The sequence below is a fragment of the Chlamydomonas reinhardtii genome, chromosome 2 (genome assembly GCF_000002595.2).
Source record: "Chlamydomonas reinhardtii strain CC-503 cw92 mt+ chromosome 2, whole genome shotgun sequence".
In the NCBI taxonomy this organism is placed as follows: domain Eukaryota; kingdom Viridiplantae; phylum Chlorophyta; class Chlorophyceae; order Chlamydomonadales; family Chlamydomonadaceae; genus Chlamydomonas; species Chlamydomonas reinhardtii.
Window position 1 is genome coordinate 2,923,543 of NC_057005.1, and position 25,676 is coordinate 2,949,218.

At 64.2% G+C, this 25,676-nt stretch overlaps 3 protein-coding genes across 3 annotated transcripts; 1 reads left to right on the forward strand and 2 right to left on the reverse strand.

Annotated features, from left to right (window-relative positions):
• Nucleotides 1-4,592: 4,592 nt before the first annotated feature.
• Nucleotides 4,593-9,232, forward strand: CHLRE_02g095033v5 (uncharacterized protein). The gene is made up of 4 exons (XM_043059500.1): nucleotides 4,593-5,264; nucleotides 6,003-6,176; nucleotides 7,002-7,209; nucleotides 8,230-9,232. The coding sequence occupies exons 1-4, from the start codon at nucleotides 4,680-4,682 to the stop codon at nucleotides 8,715-8,717; spliced, it is 1,455 nt and encodes a 484-aa protein (XP_042927134.1). The 5' UTR covers nucleotides 4,593-4,679; the 3' UTR covers nucleotides 8,718-9,232.
• A 4,464-nt stretch (nucleotides 9,233-13,696) lies between these two features.
• CHLRE_02g095034v5 (uncharacterized protein) lies at nucleotides 13,697-15,632 on the reverse strand. The gene is made up of 3 exons (XM_043059501.1): nucleotides 14,941-15,632; nucleotides 14,134-14,559; nucleotides 13,697-13,991 (listed from the first exon to the last, which is right to left on the reverse strand). Exons 1-3 carry the CDS (start codon nucleotides 15,539-15,541, stop codon nucleotides 13,912-13,914), a joined length of 1,107 nt encoding a protein of 368 aa, XP_042927135.1. The 5' UTR covers nucleotides 15,542-15,632; the 3' UTR covers nucleotides 13,697-13,911.
• Nucleotides 15,633-17,697: 2,065 nt separating this feature from the next.
• CHLRE_02g095035v5 (uncharacterized protein) lies at nucleotides 17,698-21,622 on the reverse strand. Its single transcript, XM_043059502.1, has 4 exons — nucleotides 21,188-21,622; nucleotides 20,268-21,092; nucleotides 20,020-20,127; nucleotides 17,698-19,795 (listed from the first exon to the last, which is right to left on the reverse strand). The coding sequence occupies exons 1-4, from the start codon at nucleotides 21,234-21,236 to the stop codon at nucleotides 19,767-19,769; spliced, it is 1,011 nt and encodes a 336-aa protein (XP_042927136.1). The 5' UTR covers nucleotides 21,237-21,622; the 3' UTR covers nucleotides 17,698-19,766.
• Between the last annotated feature and the right edge of the window lie 4,054 nt (nucleotides 21,623-25,676).

A 25,676-nucleotide genomic window follows, 5' to 3' on the forward strand; every position in this document is an offset into this window, starting at 1 on the left:
TACCCATGTGCGCCCGGACTCAGCCACCACGTGGGCGTGGGTGTACAGCGACGCGCCAGCGCCAGCGGGGCTGCCTGCCCGGCTGGCGGCCGCGGTCGGCCACGTGCGGAGCGCGGGTGTGGAACAGCATCCGCCGCAGCCAGCCACTCAGCCGCCAGCGGCGCCGCCACAGTGGCGGGTTAGCCTGGACCAGCTGTGGGTGGCTAACGCTGCGGGGGCTGTGTCCTACGTCCACTACACGGGGCGGCTCTTGGAGCCTGGGCCTGGCGTGCTGCCCCCGGCGGTGGATGGGGCGTGGCAGCCTGCCTGTGTGCTGCAGCATCGCAAGCCGCGGCACCTGTGGACCTTTGAAGAGCGGGCGGCGTACGATGCAGCATCACCAGGGGACCGGGCGGGGGCGTGGCCTCGGGCGCCGTACTTCCTGGCGCCGGAGGCTGGGGTGGTGGTGCACCCGGAGCACTGCCGGATTGCGGGTGTCAGCTTGGCGGACTACACGGTGCGGGACGTGCGGCGGGCCATCACCGCGGCTAACCCGGCCGCACCTCCGGCTCCGGCCCGCCCTGCAGCCATGCCGTGCCCAGCGCCAGCACAGCAGGCGGGGGGTTCGGGGACCCAGCCGGCGGCACAGTCGCGGCTGGTGGAGCGGGAGGCGGAGTGGCAGCGTGCAGCGGCGCAGCTGACCACCACGGCGGCGCAGCATTTCCACAATAACCCGGTGGCTCTGGACCCCTGGCTCCACCGCACCTCTGCGGCAGCCGCGCTGCAGAACACGCCGGCGAGAGAACTGCAGTCGTATGCGTCCCCGTCCCAGCAGTCGGGTGAGGGGCCGCGGCGGTCCGCGTGGCTGCAGGAGCAGGCGGCGGGCGGGGCGGGGCCTAGCACGGGGCCTGCCACGGCGGCGGCGGCAGCAGCGGCGGCGGTGGAGGGCGACCCTCGCATGCCGCCCCCGGATGCGTCCCTTCTGCGGGGTACGTGGCGGAGGCTGTGGGACAGCCACGCCAGTCGGGGGGCCAAGGTGCTGGTGTACCGGCTGCAACATGCTTACCTGCCTTGCGGGCTGTACAGGGCGGGCAAGGGCATTCGGCCACGGGTGACCACGGGGTGCGGGGGTTTGGGGGCGCACTGTCCTCACCCCGCCTGCGGGCCACCTGGCCCGCGGGCGTGGGCCAGCCTGACGCACATCTTCCTGGAGTGTCCAGCTTATGCGCAGGCGAGGACGTGGCTGCAGCAGCTGTGGGCCTGCGTTGCGCCCCAGGCAGCGGCGCCGCCAGTGACGGACGCGGGCTTCATGCTGGGGGACCGCATGGGTATGTGGGCCTCAGGCCCGCGGGGGGCAGGCGCGCTGCTGTGGAGCACTTTGCGGGCCACCTTCTTGTACGCCGTCTGGTGTGCGTACTGGTCCCGTGAGCCTGCTAAGCAGACGTCGGAGCATGTGGTTCGGGAGGTGGTCAGCGAGCTGCGCAGGGTGATGCAGCTGCGTTTCACTGCCGCCACGCTAACCCCTGAAACCCTGTCGGCTCTGCCCACACAGCTTCTCACCGCACAGCTCAAGGCGGCTAAGCTGGAGCACTTTGTTGCCATCTGGTCGGCGGGTGGCGCGCTTTGTGAAGTGGAGGAGGTTCAGGGTGGGTCACCGAAGTTGAACTTGCGGCTGACGCTTGCATCACCTGTGCAGGCCCCCTAGGTTTCCTTTTGGGCGGCGGTTCGTTCCAGGCGCTGGCGTGGCGTATTATCATCATCAGCTTGTCTGGCGCCCATGAGTACTAGCTCTGGCTGGAGTGGCAGCGCCTGGGCGGCTGTGGGCCTTCCTGCACAGCGCGTCTTGCAGCGGACTGGAGCCCACTTAGTCAGCGCCACATCTGGCCCGTTTAGTTTTCTGCTTGTGTCTCCTCTGCCGGTTCTCCTGGGGTGTTGCTTAAGCAACCGACTTGTGGGGGTGGGGTGGGTTTTGGGCGGGGCGAGTGCGTAGCGCTGGTGTTTTCTTTTCTGGCGCGCAGTGGTGGTGGTTCTTGCGGTTAGGCTGTGGTGTTGGTTGGTGCTTGGGTTAGGTCTGGCGGTGTTATTGTGCAACCCCTCCCGGGGGGCGGGGGGGCCAGCCTCCTGCTCTGTCTGCCGGGTCGGGGTGGGGTGGGGTGGGATGGTTTGGGGTGTTTGGTGGCGGTTTTCGAGGTGTTTGCTTTCTGTTTTCTTCTCTGTTCTTCTCTTCTTGCCCTGTCAGGGTTCTGGTCTCGGGGACCAGGCTGCTTTCTGGCAGCAGGGGGGCAGCGCGTCTGCCCCTGTTCAACCTTGTAAGGATGATTCCTCAAAAAAAAAAACACTGTCTCCGCAGCCGCCGCAGCCATGTACAGCAGCACCAGCCCCACCGGCCTGTTCCGCGTGCAGCCGGTCTGTACGGCGTCGCAGCAGCAGCTTCTGGCGGCCATTGACAGCAAGGTTCCGGCGGATCTGCAGGCCGCCGCAGAGGGGTCCGGTGATGGCGCCCTCAGTGATGCCGAGCTGATGGCAGCGATGGCTGGCTCCGCCAATGGTAAAGCGCCTGGGTCGGACGGGGTCCCGTACGAGGTGTACAAGGTTTTCTGGGCGCTTCTGGGTCCGCGCTTGTGTGCTGCTGCTGCCGCTGCCTTTGCTGCCGCTGCAGACGCCCACGATGGCGGTGAAATGGCGGCGGCGCTGCCCGCCTCCTGGCGGGAGGGCATCATCACCCTCATCTACAAGGGCAAAAGCCTGGACCGCGCCGAGCTGGCGTCCTACCGGCCCATCACGCTGCTCAACTGCAATTTCAAGATGGTGTCCAAGGCCGTCAGCGCCCGCCTGCAGCCCGCCCTGGATGCAGTTGTGGATGAGCTGCAGACCGCGTTCATCACTGGCCGCTGGATTGGAGACAACGCGCTGTACCTCCAAGGCCTGATCAAATGGATGCGCCTGGACGTGGGCGCGGACGGCACGCCACGGCAGGGTGGTGCGCTGTACTTCTTGGACATAGAAAAGGCGTATGACCGGGTGCACCGGCAGTGGCTGTATGCGTCCGCGGAGGGACTTGGGTTTGGGCCGCGCATGCTGCGCTGGATCCGCCTGCTCACTGCCAACGGCTCTGCCCGCGTGTGTGTGAATGGGATGCTCTCTGACGCCTTCCCAGTGCTGAACGGCTTGCCGCAGGGCAGCAGCGCCTCACCACCCCTGTGGGTCATCCAGATGCAGTTTGACTTGCTTCCTTTTGTTTTAGGCTTCTTAAGGCCTACGAACCACTGTGAAGCAGTCTGCATTTGTGGGCTTGCTCGTTTTTCGTTTTTTTTTGAGGACGGCTTGCCGCAGGGCAGCAGCGCCTCACCACCCCTGTGGGTCATCCAGATGCAGTTTGACTTGCTTCCTTTTGTTTTAGGCTTCTTAAGGCCTACGAACCACTGTGAAGCAGTCTGCATTTGTGGGCTTGCTCGTTTTTCGTTTTTTTTTGAGGAATCATCCTTACAAGGTTGAACAGGGGCAGACGCGCTGCCCCCCTGCTGCCAGAAAGCAGCCTGGTCCCCGAGACCAGAACCCTGACAGGGCAAGAAGAGAAGAAGAGAGAAGAAAACAGAAAGCAAACACCTCGAAAACCCTCAGTCCACTTTGCAGCTGTAGCGCGACACTCCCTCTCCAGCGCCTTTCAGCCTATGCCGGCTTGTGCTTTGGAACTCGACATCGCTATGGAATAGGATTCTGGCGGTTCAGGAGCGTCGCCGTGGAGTTGGCGACATTTTGCTTGTCGGCATTTTAACATCTCGGCGAGCACCACACTTCACCAGCTTGGAGCAGGCGGTGTATCAACCTTTGTGGTTGGTCATTTGCATCCGCGCGTGCAGCAGGGTGCCTTGGGTGTGGCGGTCGGGGGAGCCCTGCAGCACTTGGCTGTTTTTTCGGGGTGTGGCTCGTCTTCGTGCCCTTGTTGCCTGGTGCCTGGTTGCCTGGCGCCCGCCCTGCTGTGATGCCCTGTGAGTGCTGATCTTGGGCAGCTATGCAGTTGCTGGGTGATCCTGGTCGGTTCCGCCTGGTGTCTCAGCGCAGCCAAGACTCCAGGGGCCAACACCAGCCATGCCCTGTCAGGGTTCTGGTCTCGGGGACCAGGCTGCTTTTAGGCAGCAGGGGGGCAGCGCGTCTGCCCCTGTTCAACCTTGTAAGGATGATTCCCCAAAAAAAAAATGCAGCACACACACACACGGCGCGGCCACAGCAGCACACGCCGTGCCGTGTGGGGGGCCTGCGTTTGGGCGTCGCCGCCCACTGCCGGACTTGGCAGCGGACAGCACCCCTGCAGGTGGGGGCAACACTGCCAGCCCGTTCTTCAGCCCCGGGCTGCAGCTCCACCTTGACCTGTCCACGCATAGCCTGGCGCACGGCGTGCAGGACCTGACGACGCAGCCTCAGGGCCCCAGCCTGCCTACCTACCCAGTCCTTTTGGTGGGTGCCACCACGGGGCTCCCAGAGGGCGAGCAGCTGTCCTCAGCTGGCGTCCGGGAAGTGACCAGTGCTGCCCTGTCAGTGCTGGACACCATGTGCAGGCAGGGCAACCAGCCGCAGCTCTTGCAGGGCCACTCTCTGCACAGCACAGGCCGCCCCTCCCGCACGTTTGCGGGGCTGGCCTTCAGCCGGCGCGCGACCAGCGCCAGCAAAGCAGCCTTCACAGCGGAAAAAAAAAAAAGCTCATGCGCAAGTCGCCGCTGGCGGTACCGCTCCAGCGCGGTCAGGCTGTCCTCACGGTTCACGTGCCAGTGGACACCCGGCCCATCATTCCGGGCACCTACACCGTCACGGTCAAGATGGTAGGGGGCCCTGTGTGGGGGGCTTTCCGCGGTCGCACCGATTTGGTGCTGCAGGCGGGTGGCTATCCCACCACCTCGGACCCCTCGAACCTGGCGTGTGCTTATGTGGTCTCAGAGCAGTGCGCCAAATCGGTGGGCCCCAAGGGGGAGCCCCAGGCCCCCGCAGGCCAGGGCATCACCAACCACATCTTTGCCTGTGTGCGGGGCCCAGTCTGGGACCCGCAGCTCTCTCACCTGCACTGTGCCAAGTTTGAGATGCCCGGTGAGGAGCCCATGCAGGTGGAGGTCCGTGGCGCCCCCCAGGCGGCTGGGGCGGCCACGACAGCTGCGGCAGGCAGCCCTGCTCCGGCTGCAGCTGGGGTCGCCGACCTGGGTGGCAACACCTTGGGTGTGGCGAGGCCCGCGGCTGCCATGGCGACCGCAGCGGACATTGTTGACCACGTGGGGGACGTGCAGATGCAGGAGGCGGTGGGTTTGGGTGACGTGGCGGCTGCAGCTGGTGGCGCCAGCGGGCCACACAGCGGGGCCCCGCCCCCGCTGCCAGTTCTGGTGGCGGGGGAAACCAACCGTGCTGCTGCGGCTGCCCTGCGGGCCGCACTGCAGCAGCAGCCCTCTTCGCAGCAGCGGGTGACAGCGAGAGGGCTTAGCGGGGTCCAGCCGGCGGCAGGCGTGGGGGGGCCGCCGGCGGCCAGGGCTCGCCCTGCCGGTGCTGGGCCGGCTTTTGTTTTTTGAGGAATCATCCTTACAAGGTTGAACAGGGGCAGACGCGCTGCCCCCCTGCTGCCTGAAATCAGCCTGGTCCCCGAGACCAGAACCCTGACAGGGCAAGAAGAGAAGAAAAGAGAAGAAAACAGAAAGCAAACACCTCGAAAACCGCCACCAAACACCCCCATCCATCCTACCCCACCCCACCCCTACCCGGCAGACAGAGCAGGAGGCTGGCCCCCCCGCCCCCCGGGAGGGGTAGCAAAAAAACACCGCCAGACCTAACCCAAGCACCAACCTACACCACAGCCTAACCGCAAGAACCACCACCACCGCGCGCCAGAAAACGAAACACCAGCGCTACGCACTCGCCCCGCCCAAACCCACCCCACCCCCACAAGTCGGTTGCTTAAGCAACACCCCAGGAGAACCGGCAGAGGAGACACAAGCAGAAAACTAAACGGGCCAGATGTGGCGCTGACTAATAATGCTGGCGTGCAGCAGCAGCACAGTGGGGCTCCCGCGTCACAGCCACCCTTTGATCAGCGGGCAGCCGCCAGGCAGGATCAGAAGCAGACCGCTGTGATGCAGCGGTACTTGGCCTACATGGCGGATCTCCATCTCCAGCAGCAACGGCGGTTACAGCAACAGCAGCAGCAGGAGCCGCAGCGCCAGGTGCAGCCGCCCAGGCCCCGGACTGGCTCCCGGTTTGAGGTCCTGGCCACGCTAGGGGGCCAGGACGGGGCAGGCGATGGCGCTGCCACGGCGGCGTCCGGGCGGGGGCGACGGGTGCAACCAGCCACGCACGCACCGCCGCCGCCGCCACTGCAACAGCCCCGCTCCAAAGGGCGCGGTGGCCCCGCCCAGCTCCCGCAGCAGAGGGCAGGGCGCTTGGGCGGCGGGCTGCCTCCCCCGCAGGACGGTGCTAGCTCGCCGCCGCACGTGCCCACTGGACGGCCGGCAGGGGGACAGCAGGCTGGTGGGGGCAGCGGGTTGGGGCGTCAGGGTGGAGGAGCGGGGCGGGCAGTGCCCCAGCCGCCGCCCCAGGCGCGGCCGCCACTGCAGACGCCACAACCGGCGGGTGGTGGTAAGGGCAGGGGCAGGGGCCTGGGGGTTTCGGCCGACAAGGTTGGGCGCGCTGGTGGGGGTGCGGGCAGTGAGGCGGAGTACGGGGCCGTTTGCCTGACCCGGGACACGTGTGTTGCCATCGGCTCTGACCTCGTGACGCACCAGAACCGCTGCGCAGATGTGCAGGGGCATGAGTGGGCGCAGCTGGGCCACGACACGCTTGGTGGCCGCCTCCTCGCCTACCTCCGTGACCAGGGCGCCACCGTACCGGACTGGGCCGTCTGCCGCGTGCCAGCCGGCCGTACCGCCGTCCTGGCACAGCTGCGCGACGAGTTCACTGGCTGGTGGCGCCTATACTCAGCCCAGTCTGCAGACACGCCCCTGCCTTTCGACATGACGGAGCAGCTTTTTTTTTTTTGAGGAATCATCCAGCTGGATGACGCCGCGCAGCAGGTGCAGACGGCCTACATGGACTACGTGCTCCTAGACGCCCGCACCCTGCGGTCCGCTAAGCGTGGGCTGGCGGACCCCGGCGGGGCCAGGGGGCCCAGCCGCCGGCAACGCCAGCACCGCAGCCGCAGTACCTCCAGCCTCATGAGCCTGGGCAGCGCTCCGTTGCACCCCGGCGGCGCCAGCTCAGGTGCCGCTAGCATGAGCACCAGCAGCGGCGGCGCGCCCCCCAGCCAGGGTGGCGGCCGCCGCGGCAAACACCACAGCAGCAACAGCAACCGCCACCGCCACGGCGCTGCCGTGGCCGGCGGGGGCTCATAATGCGGCCACCAGTGGGAGCGGCGAACCTTCGGCTGCTGACAGTGAATGTCAACGGCCTGGGCTCGCCGTTGAAGGCGCGGGCGCTGGTCTCGCACCTGCAGCAAGTTGGGGCGGATGTGGCGATGGTGCAGGAGACCCACGCTACTAACACGACGGCGCTGGAGTCTTGCCTTCGCGCCACGCAGGGGGCGTGCCTTCCGTGGCGCCACTGCCTTGCTGCCAGCCCGGCAGCGTCGCCCCACTCCTGTGGGACGGCTGTCCTGGCGCGGAGTCGGCTGTCCCTTCCAGGCTGCGTACTGCAGCCGCCGTCAACGGATGCGGCGGGCCGTGTGGTATGTTGGGATTGGGACGTGGGTCACCTGCGCCTGCGCTTCGTGTGTGTGTATGCGCCCACGGCCGTGGCGGACAAGCCTGCTTTCTTTGCCGGGCTGCATACCCACCTGGCCACGGACAGGGTGCTTGTTGTCGGTGGGGACTGGAACTGTGTCACCGATGCCAGTCAGGAGGCGGCCCCTAGCCCGTCACGTGCTGCAGGTGCCCCGCAACTTGCCAGCCTCCTCGCCCAGTTCAGTCTGGTGGACCCTTGGGCGAGCAAGCGTGGCGGCGCCAAGGGCTACACGCATCCGGCCACGCCCAAGCCGGCCTCTCCCGCACGCCTGGATCGGTGGTATGTCAGTGCCACCGCGGCGCCGTGGGTGGTGGATGTCGCACGCACGTATGGGGCGCCTGGGGACCACAACGGTGTGCTGCTCACCCTGTCCTTGCCCGACCTGCCACATGCGCACCGGGAGCAGTGGCGCTTCCCCACGTACCTGCTGTTTCACCCCTCGCTGCGTTTGGAGCTCAAGCAGCGCTTGGAGGCGCACGTTGCCGCAAATCCCGTGACCAGTACAGGTGGGCCAGGTGCTGGCGGCGAAGCTGGCCTACCACTTCAGCTTCCTCAACCCGTCGCCTGCGCAGCTGAAGGAACTCACCGACCTGGTGGACCACTTTGCTGCGCGCTCCATGCACGCTGAGGACGCCAGCCTGGTGTCGCATGGGAACCCGCTCCTGCTGCCCAAGCGGGAAACGGCCTGTCTGCCGTACAAGGACGGGGGTGTCAACCACGTCGACCTGCCTGCGTTCCTGTCTGCCCTGCAAGCTAAGACTTTCGCCAGGCCGGCAACCCTGGAAGATGCTCACCCGGGCGCTGCTTACCCATGTGCGCCCGGACTCCGCCACCACGTGGGCGTGGGTGTACAGCGACGCGCCGGCGCCAGCGGGGCTGCCTGCCCGGCTGGCGGCCGCGGTCGGCCACGTGCGGAGCGCGGGCGTGGAACAGCATCCGCCGCAGCCAGCCACTCAGCCGCCAGCGGCGCCGCCGCAGTGGCGGGTTAGCCTGGACCAGCTGTGGGTGGCTAACACTGCGGGGGCTGTGTCCTACGTCCACTACACGGGGCGGCTCTTGGAGCCTGGGCCTGGCGTGCTGCCCCCGGCAGGGGTGCGGGGTGGCCAACTCGCCCCATGTGATCGGCAACGGCCGGCAACCGCCCCCAATTCCCAGTTGCGACCAGGCCCCGGCCCGATTTCTTTGCATAGACCTATAAGGAGTACCCCATAGAAGACCCCTGGCGCGTCGGGCGACTATGAAACGGTGGCCGAATACATGCTTGTCGACGCAAATTTGAGTCTCGGCTTGGAGGCAGGGAAAGCTGCGCGATAGCAACCTATGGCCTTATTATGTATTGGAGGTCTGAAGAATCTTTGTTTCAGGTCTTCGGGTGCCTACGACAAGCAGAGAGGGGCTTCCATGCGCGGTGCGAGGTGCAATTCTGAGCCTAAGTTCGAAAGCAGGACTGCGCAATAGCAGCCGCCAGCACTACTTTGACCTTGACATGTAACAATCAGTTTGGGCGCATAACACAACTGGGGCCGGGCCAGGACGGCCTTGCCGGACGCTGCTAGCGTCATGCTGGCTGTTGGCAAGCTCGTCCTTCCCCGCCTCGCTCTCCCTTGGAGCCCGGGAGCATCTTTAGATGGAAATATAGTTAGTGCCGGTGGATCAGGGGTGAAATGTGCGCCCCGCGCGGTCCAGGCACCACTTCTAGGCGCCTGAAACACCCGCGACGACTTTTTATACGTGTTTCTCACGCTTGCGTATCCCCCGGTACATCATCCACTTCGTTGCCTATCCAAGATTATTCCTAGGGCTATGCGATCGATTATTCTATGCACACAAGTGACATCCTTATCGAAACAATGGTATATCTCACGTTTTTAATCCTCCAAGGGGCTAATTATGCATGACTGACACCATACATAACATCCATGCAGTTACGGCTGCTAGCTGTGGGCGTTCGCGCTTCCCGGCCCCCTGTCATCTGGCCTTTCACCTCCGTGACGACTTTGTGCACTCGGCGATGGCTCTATTGGCATGGCAATTGCCTCAGGTTTGCCCCTATGTATCGTAAATGATTCCTAGGACTTGGGACACCAAAAATGAGAGGAAAGCGGCTTGATGCAAGTTCAGTTAAACCCTGCGGCGAGTAGATTTACAATCCAACAGAATGTTTGAGTTGAGGAGGGATGATATGCAACTTCGCAGTTGCAAAGCTCCTCTTTTGCCCTGTGGCAGCTTTCTGCCGCCATGAGCATTGCCCACAGCCTCGAAGCTTAAAAGCCCCCTCCTGAGCACCCCATCTTCTTCCTTTTGCTAATAGAGCATGATCTGGCGCGCCAAGCGCGTCACCAAGGTGGTGCACGCAGCAATGGCAGATGAAATGTTGCTCTGTTGTCGGAGGCCTTATTTTAGTTGCCCGACGCGCCAGGGGTCTTCTATGGGGTACTCCTTATAGGTCTATGCAAAGAAATCGGGCCGGGGCCTGGTCGCAACTGGGAATTGGGGGCGGTTGCCGGCCGTTGCCGATCACATGGGGCGAGTTGGCCACCCCGCACCCCTGGCCCCCGGCTGTGGATGGGGCGTGGCAGCCTGCCTGTGTGCTGCAGCATCGCAAGCCGCGGCACCTGTGGACCTTTGAAGAGCGGGCGGCGTACGATGCAGCATCACCAGGGGAACGGGCAGGGGCGTGGCCTCGGGCGCCGTACTTCCTGGCGCCAGAGGCTGGGGTGGTGGTGCACCCGGAGCACTGCCGGATTGCGGGTGTCAGCTTGGCGGACTACACGGTGCGGGACGTGCGGCGGGCCATCACCGCGGCCAACCCGGCCGCACCTCCGACTCCGGCCCGCCCCGCAGCCATGCCGTGCCCGGCGCCAACACAGCAGGCGGGGGGTTCGGGGACCCAGCCGGCGGCACAGTCGCGGCTGGCGGAGCGGGAGGCGGCGTGGCAGCGTGCAGCGGCGCAGCTGACCACCACGGCGGCGCAGCATTTCCACAATAACCCGGTGGCTCTGGACCCCTGGCTCCACCGCACCTCTGCGGCAGCGGGGCTGCAGAACACGCCGGCGAGAGAACTTTTTTTTTTGAGGAATCATCCTTACAAGGTTGAACAGGGGGCGAGTGTGTAGCGCTGGTTTTCTTTTTCTGGCGCGCGGTGGTGGTGGTGGTTCTTGCGGTTAGGCTGTGGTGTAGGTTGGTGCTTGGGTTAGGTCTGGCGGTGTTTTTGTGCAACCCCTCCCGGGGGGCGGGGGGACCAGCCTCCTGCTCTGTCTGCCGGGTCGGGGTGGGGTGGGGTGGGTTGGATGGGTGGTTGGTGGCGGTTTTTCGAGGTGTTTGTTTTCTGTTTTTCTTCTCTTTTCTTCTCTTCTTGCCCTGTCAGGGTTCTGGTCTCGGGGACCAGGCTGCTTTCTGGCAGCAGGGGGGCAGCGCGTCCTTGTAAGGATGATTACTCAAAAACAAGGGGTGTCAGCTTTGTACAGCTGGAAAATGGGCTGAGCCCCTAGAGCAAGGGATGTGACGATGGGTACCGGCGACATGAACAGCACCCTTGCAAGCCCAGCGGGACTGGCAAAGGGGCATACCAAAGGCACCGCCACGCCCTGTCCACGCCACTCCACACATGAGTTCGTGATACCTCATTCCAAATCCCTCACAAGCACCACAAACGGCTAGTGGGGCTCGGGCGCGTGATCCGGGGCCGCGACATAATTAAGGCGGGATCGGCACGCATGGTTCGGCTGTTGCACAAGATTTCGACATTCTTGCCCCAAGACGCTTGTCGTCGACATGTTTTGATACATGGATGTAAGATATTCAGGGCCCGAGAGCTATACTCGCGGACTGAAGAAAGTCAAGATGTCCATGGACTTGCAAGGTCCCTTCTCACTCCGGCCGAGAGTTCCCTGCCGCCTATTTTTCTACAATAGGGAATAGCAATTAATAATACGTGGCGCTCGCGGTTTGTGCCAGTATGGTACTTTTTGTCGACGCAGGCAGGCACGCAGGCAGGCAGGCACGGACAGGGGCAATCCTGGGGGGCTTCGCCCCCCCCTGGATCGCTTCGCTCGGGGGGCTCAGCCCAAAAAAGGAGTGGGGCGACGCTGCCGGGCTGGCAGCGAGGCAGTGGCGCCACGGAAGGCACGCCCCCTGCGCGGCACGAAGGCAAGACTCCAGCGCGGTCGTGTCAGTAGCGTGGGTCTCCTGCACCATCGCCACATCCGCCCCAACTTGCTGCAGGTGCGAGACCAGCGCCCGCGCCTTCAACGGCGAGCCCAGGCCGTTGACATTCACTGTCAGCAGCCAAAGGTTCGCCGCGCCCACTGGTGGCCGCATTATGAGCCCCCGCCGGCCACGGCAGCGCCGTGGCGGTGGCGGTTGCTGTTGCTGATGTGGCGTTTGCCGCGGCGGCCGCCACCCTGGCTGGGGGGCGCGCCGCCGCTGCTGGTGCTCATGCTAGCGGCGCCTGAGCTGGCGCCGCCGGGGCGCAATGGAGCGCTGCCCAGGCTCATGAGGCTGGAGGTACTGCGGCTGCGGTGCTGGCGTTGCCGGCGGCTGGGCCCGCTGGCCCCGCCGGGGTCCGCCGGCCCACGCTTAGCGGACCGCAGGGTTCGGGCGTCTAGGAGCACGTAGTCCATGTAGGCCGTCTGCACCTGCTGCGCGGCGTCATCCAGCTGCTCCGTCACCGTCGGCATGCACGCCAGACCCGGGACGGGCTGCATGGCGTGGTGCTGGCCGCAGACGCGGCCGCTGCCCTGGCCGACCGGCCGGGTGCCAGCGCCGCGCAGCGTCAGGCTGCGGCCATGGCCAACTTGGCGGTGCGGGAGGAGCGGGCAGCTGCCGCAGCGGCCAGCCACAATGCCCGCGCTGCACTGATGGAGGAGCATGGGGAGCGGGGCACTCGCTGGTTCCATCGGCAGGCTGACGAGCCAGCAGCCGGCGCGCAGGAGCCCATCACACACTTGAAGGTGCCGGGGCAACCGGCGCCTGTGGCGCTCACGGGGCCGGGCACGCGCAACACTGTCTCCGCAGCCGCCGCAGCCATGTACAGCAGCACCAGCCCCACCGGCCTGTTCTGCGTGCAGCCGGTCTGTACGGCGTCGCAGCAACAGCTTCTGGCGGCCATTGACCGCAAGGTTCCAGCGGATCTGCAGGCCGCCGCAGAGGGGTCCGGTGACGGCGCCCTCAGTGATGCCGAGCTGATGGCAGCGCTGGCTGGCTCCGCCAATGGTAAAGCGCCTGGGTCGGACGGGGTCCCGTACGAGGTGTACAAGGTTTTCTGGGCGCTTCTGGGTCCGCGCTTGTGTGCTGCTGCTGCCGCTGCCTTTGCTGCCGCTGCAGACGCCCACGATGGCGGTGAAATGGCGGCGGCGCTGCCCGCCTCCTGGCGGGAGGGCATCATCACGCTCATCTACAAGGGCAAAAGCCTGGACCGCGCCGAGCTGGCGTCCTACCGGCCCATCACGCTGCTCAACTGCGACTTCAAGATGGTGTCCAAGGCCGTCAGCGCCCGCCTGCAGCCCGCCCTGGATGCAGTTGTGGATGAGCTGCAGACCGCGTTCATCACCGGCCGCTGGATTGGAGACAACGCGCTGTACCTCCAAGGCCTGATCGAATGGATGCGCCTGGACGTGGGCGCGGACGGCACGCCACGGCAGGGTGGTGCGCTGTACTTCTTGGACATTGAAAAGGCGTATGACCGGGTGCACCGGCAGTGGCTGTATGCGTCCATTTTTTTTTTTGAGGAATCATCCTTACAAGGTTGAACAGGGGCAGACGCGCTGCCCCCCTGCTGCCTGAAGACAGCCTGGTCACCGAGACCAGAACCCTGACAGGGCAAGAAGAGAAGAAAAGAGAAGAAAAACAGAAAGCAAACACCTCGAAAACCGCCACCAACCACCCCCATCCATTCCACCCCACCCCACCCCGACCCGGCAGACAGAGCAGGAGGCTGGCCCCCCCGCCCCCCGGGAGGGGTTGCACAAAAACACCGCCAGACCTAACCCAAGCACCAACCAACACCACAGCTTAACCGCAAGAACCACCACCACCGCGCGCCAGAAAAGAAAACACCAGCGCTACGCACTCGCCCCGCCCAAACCCACCCCACCCCCACAAGTCGGTTGCTTAAGCAACACCCCAGGAGAACCAGCAGAGGAGACACAAGCAGAAAACTAAACAGGCCAGATGTCGCGCTGACTAAGCGGGCTCCAGCCCGCTGCAAGATGCGCTGTGCAGGAAGTCCCACAGCCGCCCAGGCGCTGCGACGCCAGCCAGAGCTAAAACACAAGGGCGCCAGATAAGCTGATGACGATAATACGCCACGCCAGCGCCTGGAAAGAAACGCCGCCCAAAAGGAAACCTAGGGGGCCTGCACAGGTGATGCAAGCGTCAGCCGCAAGTTCAACTTCGGTGACCCACCCTGAACCTCCTCCACTTCACAAAGCGCGCCACCCGCCGACCAGATGGCAACAAAGTGCTCCAGCTTAGCCGCCTTGAGCTGTGCGGTGAGAAGCTGTGTGGGCAGAGCCGACAGGGTTTCAGGGGTTAGCGTGGCGGCAGTGAAACGCAGCTGCATCACCCTGCGCAGCTCGCTGACCACCTCCCGAACCACATGCTCCGACGTCTGCTTAGCAGGCTCGCGGGACCAGTACGCACACCAGACGGCGTACAAGAAGGTGGCCCGCAAAGTGCTCCACAGCAGCGCGCCCGCCCCCCGTGGGCCTGAGGCCCACATACCCATGCGGTCCCCCAGCATGAAGCCCGCGTCCATCACTGGCAGCGCCGCTGCCTGGGGCGCAACGCAGGCCCACAGCTGCTGCAGCCACGTCCTCGCCTGCGCATAAGCTGGACACTCCAGGAAGATGTGCGTCAGGCTGGCCCACGCCCGCGGGCCAGGTGGCCCGCAGGCGGGGTGAGGACAGTGCGCCCCCAACCCCCCGCACCCCGTGGTCACCCGTGGACGAATTCCCTTGCCCGCCCTGTACAGCCCGCAAGGCAGGTAAGCATGTTGCAGCCGGTACACCAGCACCTTTGCCCCCCGACTGGCGTGGCTGTCCCACAGCCTCCGCCACGTAGCCCGCAGAAGGGACGCATCCGGGGGTGGCATGCGAGGGTCGCCCTCCACTGCCGCTGCTGCTGCCGCCGCCGCTGTGGCAGGCCCCTCGCTAGGTCCCGCCCCGCCCGCCGCCTGCTCCTGCAGCCGCGCGGAACGCCGCGGCACCTCACCTGACTGCTGGGACGGGGACGCATACGACTGCAGTTCTCTCGCCGGCGTGTTCTGCAGCCCAGCTGCCGCGGAGGTGCGGTGGAGCCAGGGGTCCAGAGCCACCGGGTTATTGTTGAAGTGCTGCGCCGCCGTGGTGGTCAGCTGCGCCGCTGCACGCTGCCACTCCGCCTCCCGCTCCGCCAGCCGCGACTGTGCCGCCGGCTGGGTCCCCGAACCCCCCGCCTGCTGAGCTGGCGCCGGGCACGGCATGGCTGCGGGGCGGGCCGGAGCCGGAGGTGCGGCCGGGTTAGCCGCGGTGATGGCCCGCCGCACGTCCCGCACCGTGTAGTCCACCAAGCTGACACCCGCAATCCGGCAGTGCTCCGGGTGCACCACCACCCCAGCCTCCGGCGCCAGGAAGTACGGCGCCCGAGGCCACGCCCCCGCCCGGTCCCCTGGTGATGCTGCATCGTACGCCGCCCGCTCTTCAAAGGTCCACAGGTGCCGCGGCTTGCGGTGCTGCAGCACACAGGCAGGCTGCCACGCCCCATCCACCGCCGGGGGCAGCACGCCAGGCCCAGGCTCCAAGAGCCGCCCCGTTTTTTTTTTTTGAGGAATCATCCTTACAAGGTTGAACAGGGGCAGACGCGCTGCCCCCCTGCTGCCTGAAAGCAGCCTGGTCCCCGAGACCAGAACCCTGACAGGGCAAGAAGAGAAGAAAAGAGAAGAAAACAGAAAGCAAACACCTCGAAAACCGCCACCAAACACCCCCATCCATCCTACCCCACCCCACCCCTACCCGGCAGACAGAGCAGGAGGCTGGCCCCCCCGCCCCCCGGGAGGGGTAGCAAAAAAACACCGGCAGACCTAACCCAAGCACCAACCTACACCACAGCCTAACCGCAAGAACCACCACCACCGCGCGCCAGAAAACGAAACACCAGCGCTACGCACTCGCCCCGCCCAAACCCACCCCACCCCCACAAGTCGGTTGCTTAAGCAACACCCCAGGAGAACCGGCAGAGGAGACACAAGCAGAAAACTAAACGGGCCAGATGCGGCGCTGACTAAAATAAGCGGGCTCCAGCCCGCTGCAAGACGCGCTGTGCAGGAAGTCCCACAGCCGCCCAGGCGCTGCGACGCCAGCCAGAGCTAAAACACATGGGCGCCAGATAAGCTGATGTCGATAAACACCACGCCAGCGCCTGGAAAGAACCGCCGCCCAAAAGGAAACCTAGGGGGCCTGCACAGGTGATGCAAGCGTCAGCCGCAAGTTCAACTTCGGTGACCCACCCTGAACCTCCTCCACTTCACAAAGCGCGCCACCCGCCGACCAGATGGCAACAAAGTGCTCCAGCTTAGCCGCCTTGAGCTGAGCGGTGAGAAGCTGAGTGGGCAAAGCCGACAGGGTTTCAGGGGTTAGCGTGGCGGCAGTGAAACGCAGCTGCATCACCCTGCGCAGCTCGCTGACCACCTCCCGAACCACATGCTCCGACGTCTGCTTAGCAGGCTCGCGGGACCAGTACGCACACCAGACGGCGTACAAGAAGGTGGCCTGCAAAGTGCTCCACAGCAGCGCGCCCGCCCCCCGCGGGCCTGAGGCCCACATACCCATGCGGTCCCCCAGCATGAAGCCCGCGTCCGTCACTGGCGGCGCCGCTGCTTGGGGCGCAACGCAGGCCCACAGCTGCTGCAGCCACGTCCTCGCCTGCGCATAAGCTGGACACTCCAGGAAGATGTGCGTCAGGCTGGCCCACGCCCGCGGGCCAGGTGGCCCGCAGGCGGGGTGAGGACAGTGCGCCCCCAACCCCCCGCACCCCGTGGTCACCCGTGGCCGAATGCCCTTGCCCGCCCTGTACAGCCCGCAGGGCAGGTAAGCATGTTGCAGCCGGTACACAAGTACCTTGGCCCCCCGACTGGCGTTTTTTTTTTTGAGGAATCATCCTTACAAGGTTAAACAGGGGCAGACGCGCTGCCCCCCTGCTGCCTGAAAGCAGATAAGCTGATGACGATAAACGCCACGCCAGCGCCTGGAACGAACCGCCGCCCAAAAGGAAACCTAGGGGGCCTGCTCAGGTGATGCAAGCGTCAGCCGCAAGTTCAACTTCGGTGACCCACCCTGAACCTCCTCCACTTCACAAAGCGCGCCACCCGCTGACCAGATGGCAAGAAAGTGCTCCAGCTTAGCCGCCTTGAGCTGTGCGGTGAGAAGCTGAGTGGGCAGAGCCGACAGGGTTTCAGGGGTTAGCGTGGCGGCAGTGAAACGCAGCTGCATCACCCTGCGCAGCTTTTTTTTTTTTGAGGAATCGCTGACCACCTCCCGAACCACATGCTCCGACGTCTGCTTAGCAGGCTCGCGGGACCAGTACGCACACCAGACGGCGTACAAGAAGGTGGCCCGCAAAGTGCTCCACAGCAGCGCGCGCGCCCCCCGCGGGCCTGAGGCCCACATACCCATGCGGTCCCCCAGCATGAAGCCCGCGTCCGTCACTGGCGGCGCCGCTGCCTGGGGCGCAACGCAGGCCCACAGCTGCTGCAGCCACGTCCTTGCCTGCGCATAAGCTGGACACTCCAGGAAGATGTGCGTCAGGCTGGCCCACGCCCGCAGGCCAGGTGGCCCGCAGGCGGGGTGAGGACAGTGCGCCCCCAACCCCCCGCACCCCGTGGTCACCCGTGGCCGAATGCCCTTGCCCGCCCGGTACAGCCCGCAAGGCAGGTAAGCATGTTGCAGCCGGTACACCAGCACCTTAGCCCCCCGACTGGCGTTTTTTTTTTTTGAGGAATCATCCTTACAAGGTTGAACAGGGGCAGACGCGCTGCCCCCCTGCTGCCTGAAAACAGCCTGGTCCCCGAGACCAGAACCCTGACAGGGCAAGAAGAGGAGAAAAGAGAAGAAAACAGAAAGCAAACACCTCGAAACCGCCACCAACCACACCCATCCATCCCACCCCACCCCACCCCGACCCGACCCGGCAGACAGAGCAGGAGGCTGGCCCCCCCGCCCCCCGGGAGGGGTTGCACAAAAACACCCCCAGACCTAACCCAAGCACCAACCTACACCACAGCCTAGCCGCAAGAACCACCACCACCGCGCGCCAGAAAAGAAAACACCAGCGCTACGCACTCGCCCCGCCCAAACCCACCCCACCCCCACAAGTCGGTTGCTTAAGCAACACCCCAGGAGAACCGGCAGAGGAGACACAAGCAGAAGACTAAACGGGCCAGATGTGGCGCTGACTAAGCGGGCTCCAGCCCGCTGCAAGACGCCCTGTGCAGGAAGGCCCACAGCCGCCCAGGCGCTGTGACGCCAGCCAGAGCTAAAACACATGGGCGCCAGATAAGCTGATGACGATAGTACACCACGCCAGCGCCTGGAAAGAAACGCCGCCCAAAAGGAAGCCTAGGGGGCCTGCACAGGTGATGCAAGCGTCAGCCGCAAGTTCAACTTCGGTGACCCACCCTGAACCTCCTCCACTTCACAAAGCGCGCCACCCGCCGTCCAGATGGCAACAAAGTGCTCCAGCTTAGCCGCCTTGAGCTGCGCGGTGAGAAGCTGTGTAGGCAGAGCCGACAGGGTTTCAGGGGTTAGCGTGGCGGCAGTGAAACGCAGCTGCATCACCCTGCGCAGCTCGCTGACCACCTCCCGAACCACATGCTCCGATGTCTGCTTAGCAGGCTCGCGGGACCAGTATGCACACCAGACGGCGTACAAGAAGGTGGCCCGCAAAGTGCTCCACAGCAGCGCGCCCGCCCCCCGCGGGCCTGAGGCCCACATACCCATGCGGTCCCCCAGCATGAAGCCCGCGTCCGTCACTGGCGGCGCCGCTGCCTGGGGCGCAACGCAGGCCCACAGCTGCTGCAGCCACGTCCTTGCCTGCGCATAAGCTGGACACTCCAGGAAGATGTGCGTCAGGCTGGCCCACGCCCGCGGGCCAGGTGGCCCGCAGGCGGGGTGAGGACAGTGCGCCCCCAACCCCCCGCACCTCGTGGTCACCCGTGGCCGAATGCCCTTGCCCGCCCGGTACAGCCCGCAAGGCAGGTAAGCATGTTGCAGCCGGTACACCAGCACCTTAGCCCCCCGACTGGCGTTTTTTTTTTTGAGGAATCATCCTTACAAGGTTGAACAGGGGCAGACGCGCTGCCCCCCTGCTGCCTGAAAACAGCCTGGTCCCCGAGACCAGAACCCTAACAGGGCAAGAAGAGGAGAAAAGAGAAGAAAACAGAAAGCAAACACCTCGAAACCGCCACCAACCACACCCATCCATCCCACCCCACCCCACCCCGACCCGACCCGGCAGACAGAGCAGGAGGCTGGCCCCCCCGCCCCCCGGGAGGGGTTGCACAAAAACACCCCCAGACCTAACCCAAGCACCAACCTACACCACAGCCTAGCCGCAAGAACCACCACCACCGCGCGCCAGAAAAGAAAACACCAGCGCTACGCACTCGCCCCGCCCAAACCCACCCCACCCCCACAAGTCGGTTGCTTAAGCAACACCCCAGGAGAACCGGCAGAGGAGACACAAGCAGAAGACTAAACGGGCCAGATGTGGCGCTGACTAAGCGGGCTCCAGCCCGCTGCAAGACGCCCTGTGCAGGAAGGCCCACAGCCGCCCAGGCGCTGTGACGCCAGCCAGAGCTAAAACACAAGGGCGCCAGATAAGCTGATGACGATAGTACACCACGCCAGCGCCTGGAAAGAAACGCCGCCCAAAAGGAAAACTAGGGGGCCTGCACAGGTGATGCAAGCGTCAGCCGCAAGTTCAACTTCGGTGACCCACCCTGAACCTCCTCCACTTCACAAAGCGCGCCACCCGCCGTCCAGATGGCAACAAAGTGCTCCAGCTTAGCCGCCTTGAGCTGCGCGGTGAGAAGCTGTGTAGGCAGAGCCGACAGGGTTTCAGGGGTTAGCGTGGCGGCAGTGAAACGCAGCTGCATCACCCTGCGCAGCTCGCTGACCACCTCCCGAACCACATGCTCCGATGTCTGCTTAGCAGGCTCGCGGGACCAGTATGCACACCAGACGGCGTACAAGAAGGTGGCCCGCAAAGTGCTCCACAACAGCGCGCCCGCCCCCCGCGGGCCTGAGGCCCACATACCCATGCGGTCCCCCAGCATGAAACCCGCGTCCGTCACTGGCGGCGCCGCTGCCTGGGGCGCAACGCAGGCCCACAGCTGCTGCAGCCACGTCCTCGCCTGCGCATAAGCTGGACACTCCAGGAAGATGTGCGTTAGGCTGGCCCACGCCCGCGGGCCAGGTGGCCCGCAGGCGGGGTGAGGACAGTGCGCCCCCAACCCCCCGCACCCCGTGGTCACCCGTGGCTGTCCCACAGCCTCCGCCACGTACCCCGCAGAAGGGACGCATCCGGGGGCGGCATGCGAGGGTCGCCCTCCACCGCCGCCGCTGCTGCCGCCGCCGCCGTGGCAGGCCCAGTGCTAGGTCCCGCCCCTCCCGCCGCCTGCTCCTGCAGCCGCGCGGACCGTCGCGGCCCCTCACCCGAGTGCTGGGACGGGGATGCATACGACTGCAGTTCTCTCGCCGGCGTGTTCTGCAGCCCGGCTGCCGCGGAGGTGCGGTGGAGCCAGGGGTCCAGAGCCACCGGGTTATTGTGGAAATGCTGCGCCGCCGTGGTGGTCAGCTGCGCCGCTGCACGCTGCCACTCCGCCTCCCGCTTCGCCAGCCGCGACTGTGCCGCCGGCTGGGGCCCCAAAGCCCCCGCCTGCTGTGTTGGCGCCGGGCACGGCATGGCTGCGGGGCGGGCCGAAGCCGGAGGTGCGGCCGGGTTAGCCGCGGTGATGGCCCGCCGCACGTCCCGCACCGTGTAGTCCGCCAAGCTGACACCCGCAATCCGGCAGTGCTCCGGGTGCACCACCACCCCAGCCTCCGGCGCCAGGAAGTACGGCGCCCGAGGCCACGCCCCCGCCCGGTCCCCTGGTGATGCTGCATCGTACGCCGCCCGCTCTTCAAAGGTCCACAGGTGCCGCGGCTTGCGATGCTGCAGCACACAGGCAGGCTGCCACGCCCCATCCACCGCCGGGGGCAGCACGCCAGGCCCAGGCTCCAAGAGCCGCCCCGTGTAGTGGACGTAGGACACAGCCCCCGCAGCGTTAGCCACCCACAGCTGGTCCAGGCTAACCCGCCACTGTGGCGGCGCCGCTGGCGGCTGAGTGGCTGGCTGCGGTATTCAAATATCAGGGGGCAATAAATAGAATGCTGCTCTACCGCTTGTCTCACTATGCTGGCTAATTAGCCAGCACAACACTCACAGACTGGCACCGATAGGGCCAAGTCCGGCTGACAGCGTGGCAGAGCCATGCCCTACGATCCCTAGCCAAATTAAAAAGCTTGGGAGAATAGGTGCAGGCTCCGAAGCGGCAGACTGCCCAAGGATTGCGGAGACACGACCGGTAGCGAGCGCCCCGCCTGCAGGGGCCTCACGCAACTACCAATATGGTCAACAGTCGATGCTCCTTGGGATCACAGTTGTGCGACGCGCCCCCGAACCCACGTTCCCCCGATCCTACTGTCAACCGGGCTACCAGCCGCCCCCGGCAAGCCCAAAACTGAGTGGAGGCAAGCAAACCACTGAGCAGCACAAACAACAACGCTTCAATACCAAGGCAGACCGACCGCTAATAGGTCGACCGAACGCAAGCAGAACAGCGACCAGCGGCCTAGAGGCCAGCAAAATGACCAATTTGATAAGATACACCACGAAGTTCTCTATGTTAACTATCTCTTTGCTGTGCGCACTCCTCCTCTCGTCGAGCTCGCACCCCTCCCAAGCCAGCGCCTCAGTATCGCACAACACGCTAACCAATCAGCCCCATCATTCAACCCATAACAGCAAGACTAAAAACCCTCTTGTGGGAAAACAGAGAGCCAGAACCTGTTTCCTCTCAAATGTAAGCCCCAACCACGCGCTCAACCCCACAACGGAAAGCTTACAGCAAGCACATGATAATACGCTCATAGAGCCACTGGAAAACGACACTCAAAACCCTACCGTGCGCTCCCCCATCGTCCCAATCGTGAAAGCCTGCCACCCGAGCTTCATCGCCATCCTGCTCCTTAGCGCTTGGGCCGCCCTCGTAACCTGGATGCCGGAGGCATGGCGCCTGGGGCCCCTCTGCAACAATGATGTTCACCACTCGCACGGCCCCAACAGGCAAGAGCCAGAACCCCAGGCCTCCTGTCAGCCAGCATTGCCGAAGCCGCCTACACATGGCGCGCGAAAGGCACACAGGCTGGCGAAGGGACGCCCATCTAACCCAGAATCGACCTACCGTCCAGTCACTACCACACCACGTAGAACAGCCACTCAGCTATACACAGCCGGCAGCCGCGACCACACCGCCCCCCCATCCCGCACGCACCCAAACAGATTACCGCCTGCCTTTTTCGAACAGCAACAGCATTCCTTCTGCTGGATTCACGCCATTAACAACCTGCTAGGATGCGCGGCCATCTCCCCGTACCGCGTACTCACGTATGCCGAGCAAATGCTGCACCAGGCGCAGGGGGCAAACCAACCAGCACAAACACACGCGTGGACGCAGGCCTTCACACCAGTCATCGGCCAATTTTCAGTCCACGCCATCAATCACTACCTCAAGTATAACTGCCACAGAGCGAACCAAGCCCTGGCCATCCACGCCCACGACAACATTCGCCCCGATGACTCCCCTGCCAGCATTGCACGTAGACACAAACAGACCGAACACGGCTTCCTAATCTTCACACCCGGCTACTCCAGTGGCATCTATGGCCATGTGATAGCCATCAAACGGCACGGCACCAGCTGGCTGGTCCTGGACTCCGCTGACACCCAACCGCGGGCCATACGCCGCACCACCGCACTTGAAACCACGGGCACGGTTTTTACGCTATCAGCTCGCACACCCGATACACCCCCCCTACATCCGCTGTGCCTGAACGCGACCGGCCCGCCCGCTAACTGGGCGCCCGACCGCATGCGCTCAGCAGACAGAAACACCCCACTTCCCGAACCCCCCGAATACCGCTCCCTAACCCAACTAGCCCACCGCCTCACCTCTCAAGGACACCGCTTGCTCGACACGTGCGCATGGGGCAATAACTGCGCCCTCTTTGCTACCCTAGCGGCCTTACCCGGCAGCCAAGTCCCACTCATGCCCACTGAACCTGCGAGCTGGGCATCAATGACAGGGGCCATACGCACATGTATTGCATCCAAACTCAGACAGTTAACCGCACCAAGCAGCCCGGGCAGCGACGAGCTGCGACTGCATATCCTGGGTCTCTACGAGGAAACCGAAACCCCTGAACGAACCGTGCAGACGCACTGCCGCAATGTGGAAGACACAGCCATGCTCACCATTCCAGACCTCATCGCATTCCAGTCCCTCCTCCCCGGAGTACAAATCCACATTATTGGCCCAGGGTACACAGACTGGCTCCCGCTCCCGAAACCCACGGCATATGACCGCCCCCAACACAACGTATACCTAGCACACGTACCCCACTCGTGGGCCCTTGCGGGCTTCCCCCCTACCTTCCCAACCGCCGAATGCAACCACTACATAGCGGTAACACACTCAACTTGGACACACGGCCCCCGTACCCAGGACCCCTCCCTCCTCCGCTGGGGCCCCATCTGGGATGGCGGTCCATGCACGCAAGATATCATTGACAAGCATGCCAATACCCCCGTCCGCAGCCCACCACCCAAGAAGGCACGTACAAACACACTCACTCACGCTCTCCTGCGAGCCATGGGATCTCCCATCAACCGCCGTAAAGCAGCAAAACGCGCCCTTTCCCTGTCCCCACCTTCACCGCACAAACCGACACGGCCCACCACAAACCTCCCTGCACAACGGACCCCTACCAAGGCACCTCCCTCGCAACCCACCCCTGGCACACCACCGAACCATGCCTCCACACCCGCGCAACAACCACCACCAGTTATTCACAACCCCCCACAGCGCGCTCCTGGAAAGAAAAGACAAGCCACGCTCCAGGCATGTTTGGAAGCCGCGGCACTACCGCAGGCCCAGCGCCCGGCACCAGCTACACCCGCCCACACAAGCACATGCCATTTTGTCACGCTCAACGCCCGGGGGTTGTTATCCAACCTGGCCCCCATTAGGGAAGAATCAGAAACCTGGGACGCGGACATTCTCGTACTCACTGAAACTAAAACTCGAGCCCACAGGACCAGAACAGAACGCGACATCATCAAAAACAGCTTCAAATCGTACTCCACGTTTGTCCACAGCACACCCCGACCGACACCGACAAAGGGGCCAAAACAAGACCAACGGCGGCACCAACCCTCGGGCGGAGTCACGCTTGCGGTTCACACCAGATACGCCCGCAAAGAACATATCACCTGCCTCCCCACGCCGGCAACACTCCAGGGCTACATGGTCCACCTGCGCATGGCCCCTTCCTCTTCGACGCCTATCCACATCATCGGAGTCTACTGCCCACCCGATGACAAGCGCACCCGCGAAGCATTGTACACCTACATCACTCGAGCCTCACGAAGTGCAGCCCGTCTGAAAGAACCCCTCCTAGCCGGCGGGGACTGGAACGCTGCTGCTTACGACACGGACAGAAGCACCAACACCAGTACTACCAACGACACAACACATCAAAACTTCTTGAAGCAGACGGGCTTATCACCCGCCGCGCGCACACGCCCTAGGCCACATACGTACACGCAGATACAACACGACACAATTACACATCAGAGCCGCATCGACGACTTCCTAGCAAACAACCACGCCCAGGGCTGCCCTGCGGCTACGGAATGGACCTCAGCATGCGGGGGCACCACCGATCACCTGGGCCTACACTTAAAGGCTAACCTTCCCTACAAACCCACGGGAACCACCACTGCACCCGCGGAACCAGATATCCCGAGCGCAGACACAAGCACCGGCCCTACACTAGCAAACATCGTCAAGCCTATCACTCAAACCCAGAGTCGCACCATCACACAGCGATGGGAAGCAGACGGAACCACTGCCCTTGAAACCCTGTATGCCGCGCTCACCATACCCGGTCGCAGCGCACGACAAATCATCGACTCCACAGTAACCGCACTTTCATCCAACACACATCACGTAGCAAATACACGCACCGCCCACAACATTGTCACCGACGCACGCGCACAACTCTCCACGCTTGACCTCAACGCCGCATCCACCGCCCTTTATGGAGCACTAGCCGTCGGAGCCAAAATCATGCTCGACACGTGTCCCCAAAAACCGCCCCGAACCTCCAGAGCAAAACCGTCCCGGGCGGAGGCCAAGAAGCTAAAGCGGCTGCTAGCCACCGAAAAACAGAAAAAGCAACTCTACCTAGCTCTCGTGCACGCCTCCCCAGCGCAACCACAGGAGCCTCCCACTCCGCCCCCCACAGCGCCAGCACCCGTACCACCCGTGGCCCCTACGAACCCCACACCCGCGGCCGCCGCCAAACGGGACTGGGAAACTGCCCTCAAGACACGCCGCACTACTCAGAAAGAAGCCAATGCCAAGGCCGCCAGCAAATGGTTAACACGGATTAGAAAGCTATTCGCAACCTCTCAAGGCAAAGCCTCCAAAATAATGCTCGGCAAATCAGGACCGCGACAAAAACTGACAGCTGTACGCCACCCTACTACCCAACACATTGCCACCACCAGCACCGACATCAACGATGCGCTACACACTCATTTCCAAGCTGCCGCTGAACCCACTGGTGGCCCACGCACTGGACGCTACC

Excerpts from the sequence above, each read along its gene's own strand:
- CHLRE_02g095035v5 (XM_043059502.1), bottom strand. The coding sequence starts at position 21,236 with ATGGCTCTGCCACGCTGTCAGCCGGACTTGGCCCTATCGGTGCCAGTC. Across the intron at positions 21,093-21,187 it reads GGCCCTATCGGTGCCAGTCT|CCACTCAGCCGCCAGCGGCG; the intron begins GTGAGTGTTGTG and ends TACCGCAGCCAG. Across the intron at positions 19,796-20,019 it reads CATGCTGGGGGACCGCATGG|CTTCTCACCGCGCAGCTCAA; the intron begins GTATGTGGGCCT and ends CTGCCTACACAG.
- CHLRE_02g095033v5 (XM_043059500.1), top strand. The coding sequence starts at position 4,680 with ATGCGCAAGTCGCCGCTGGCGGTACCGCTCCAGCGCGGTCAGGCTGTC. Across the intron at positions 5,265-6,002 it reads ACGTGCAGATGCAGGAGGCG|CAGCAGCACAGTGGGGCTCC; the intron begins GTGGGTTTGGGT and ends GCTGGCGTGCAG. Across the intron at positions 7,210-8,229 it reads CCCCGGCGGCGCCAGCTCAG|TACAGGTGGGCCAGGTGCTG; the intron begins GTGCCGCTAGCA and ends TCCCGTGACCAG.
- CHLRE_02g095034v5 (XM_043059501.1), bottom strand. The coding sequence starts at position 15,541 with ATGATTCCTCAAAAAAAAAAAACGGGGCGGCTCTTGGAGCCTGGGCCT. Across the intron at positions 14,560-14,940 it reads GTCCCCGTCCCAGCAGTCAG|CTTATGCGCAGGCGAGGACG; the intron begins GTGAGGTGCCGC and ends TGGAGTGTCCAG. Across the intron at positions 13,992-14,133 it reads TGAAGTGGAGGAGGTTCAGG|CTCTGGCTGGCGTCGCAGCG; the intron begins GTGGGTCACCGA and ends CTTGTGTTTTAG.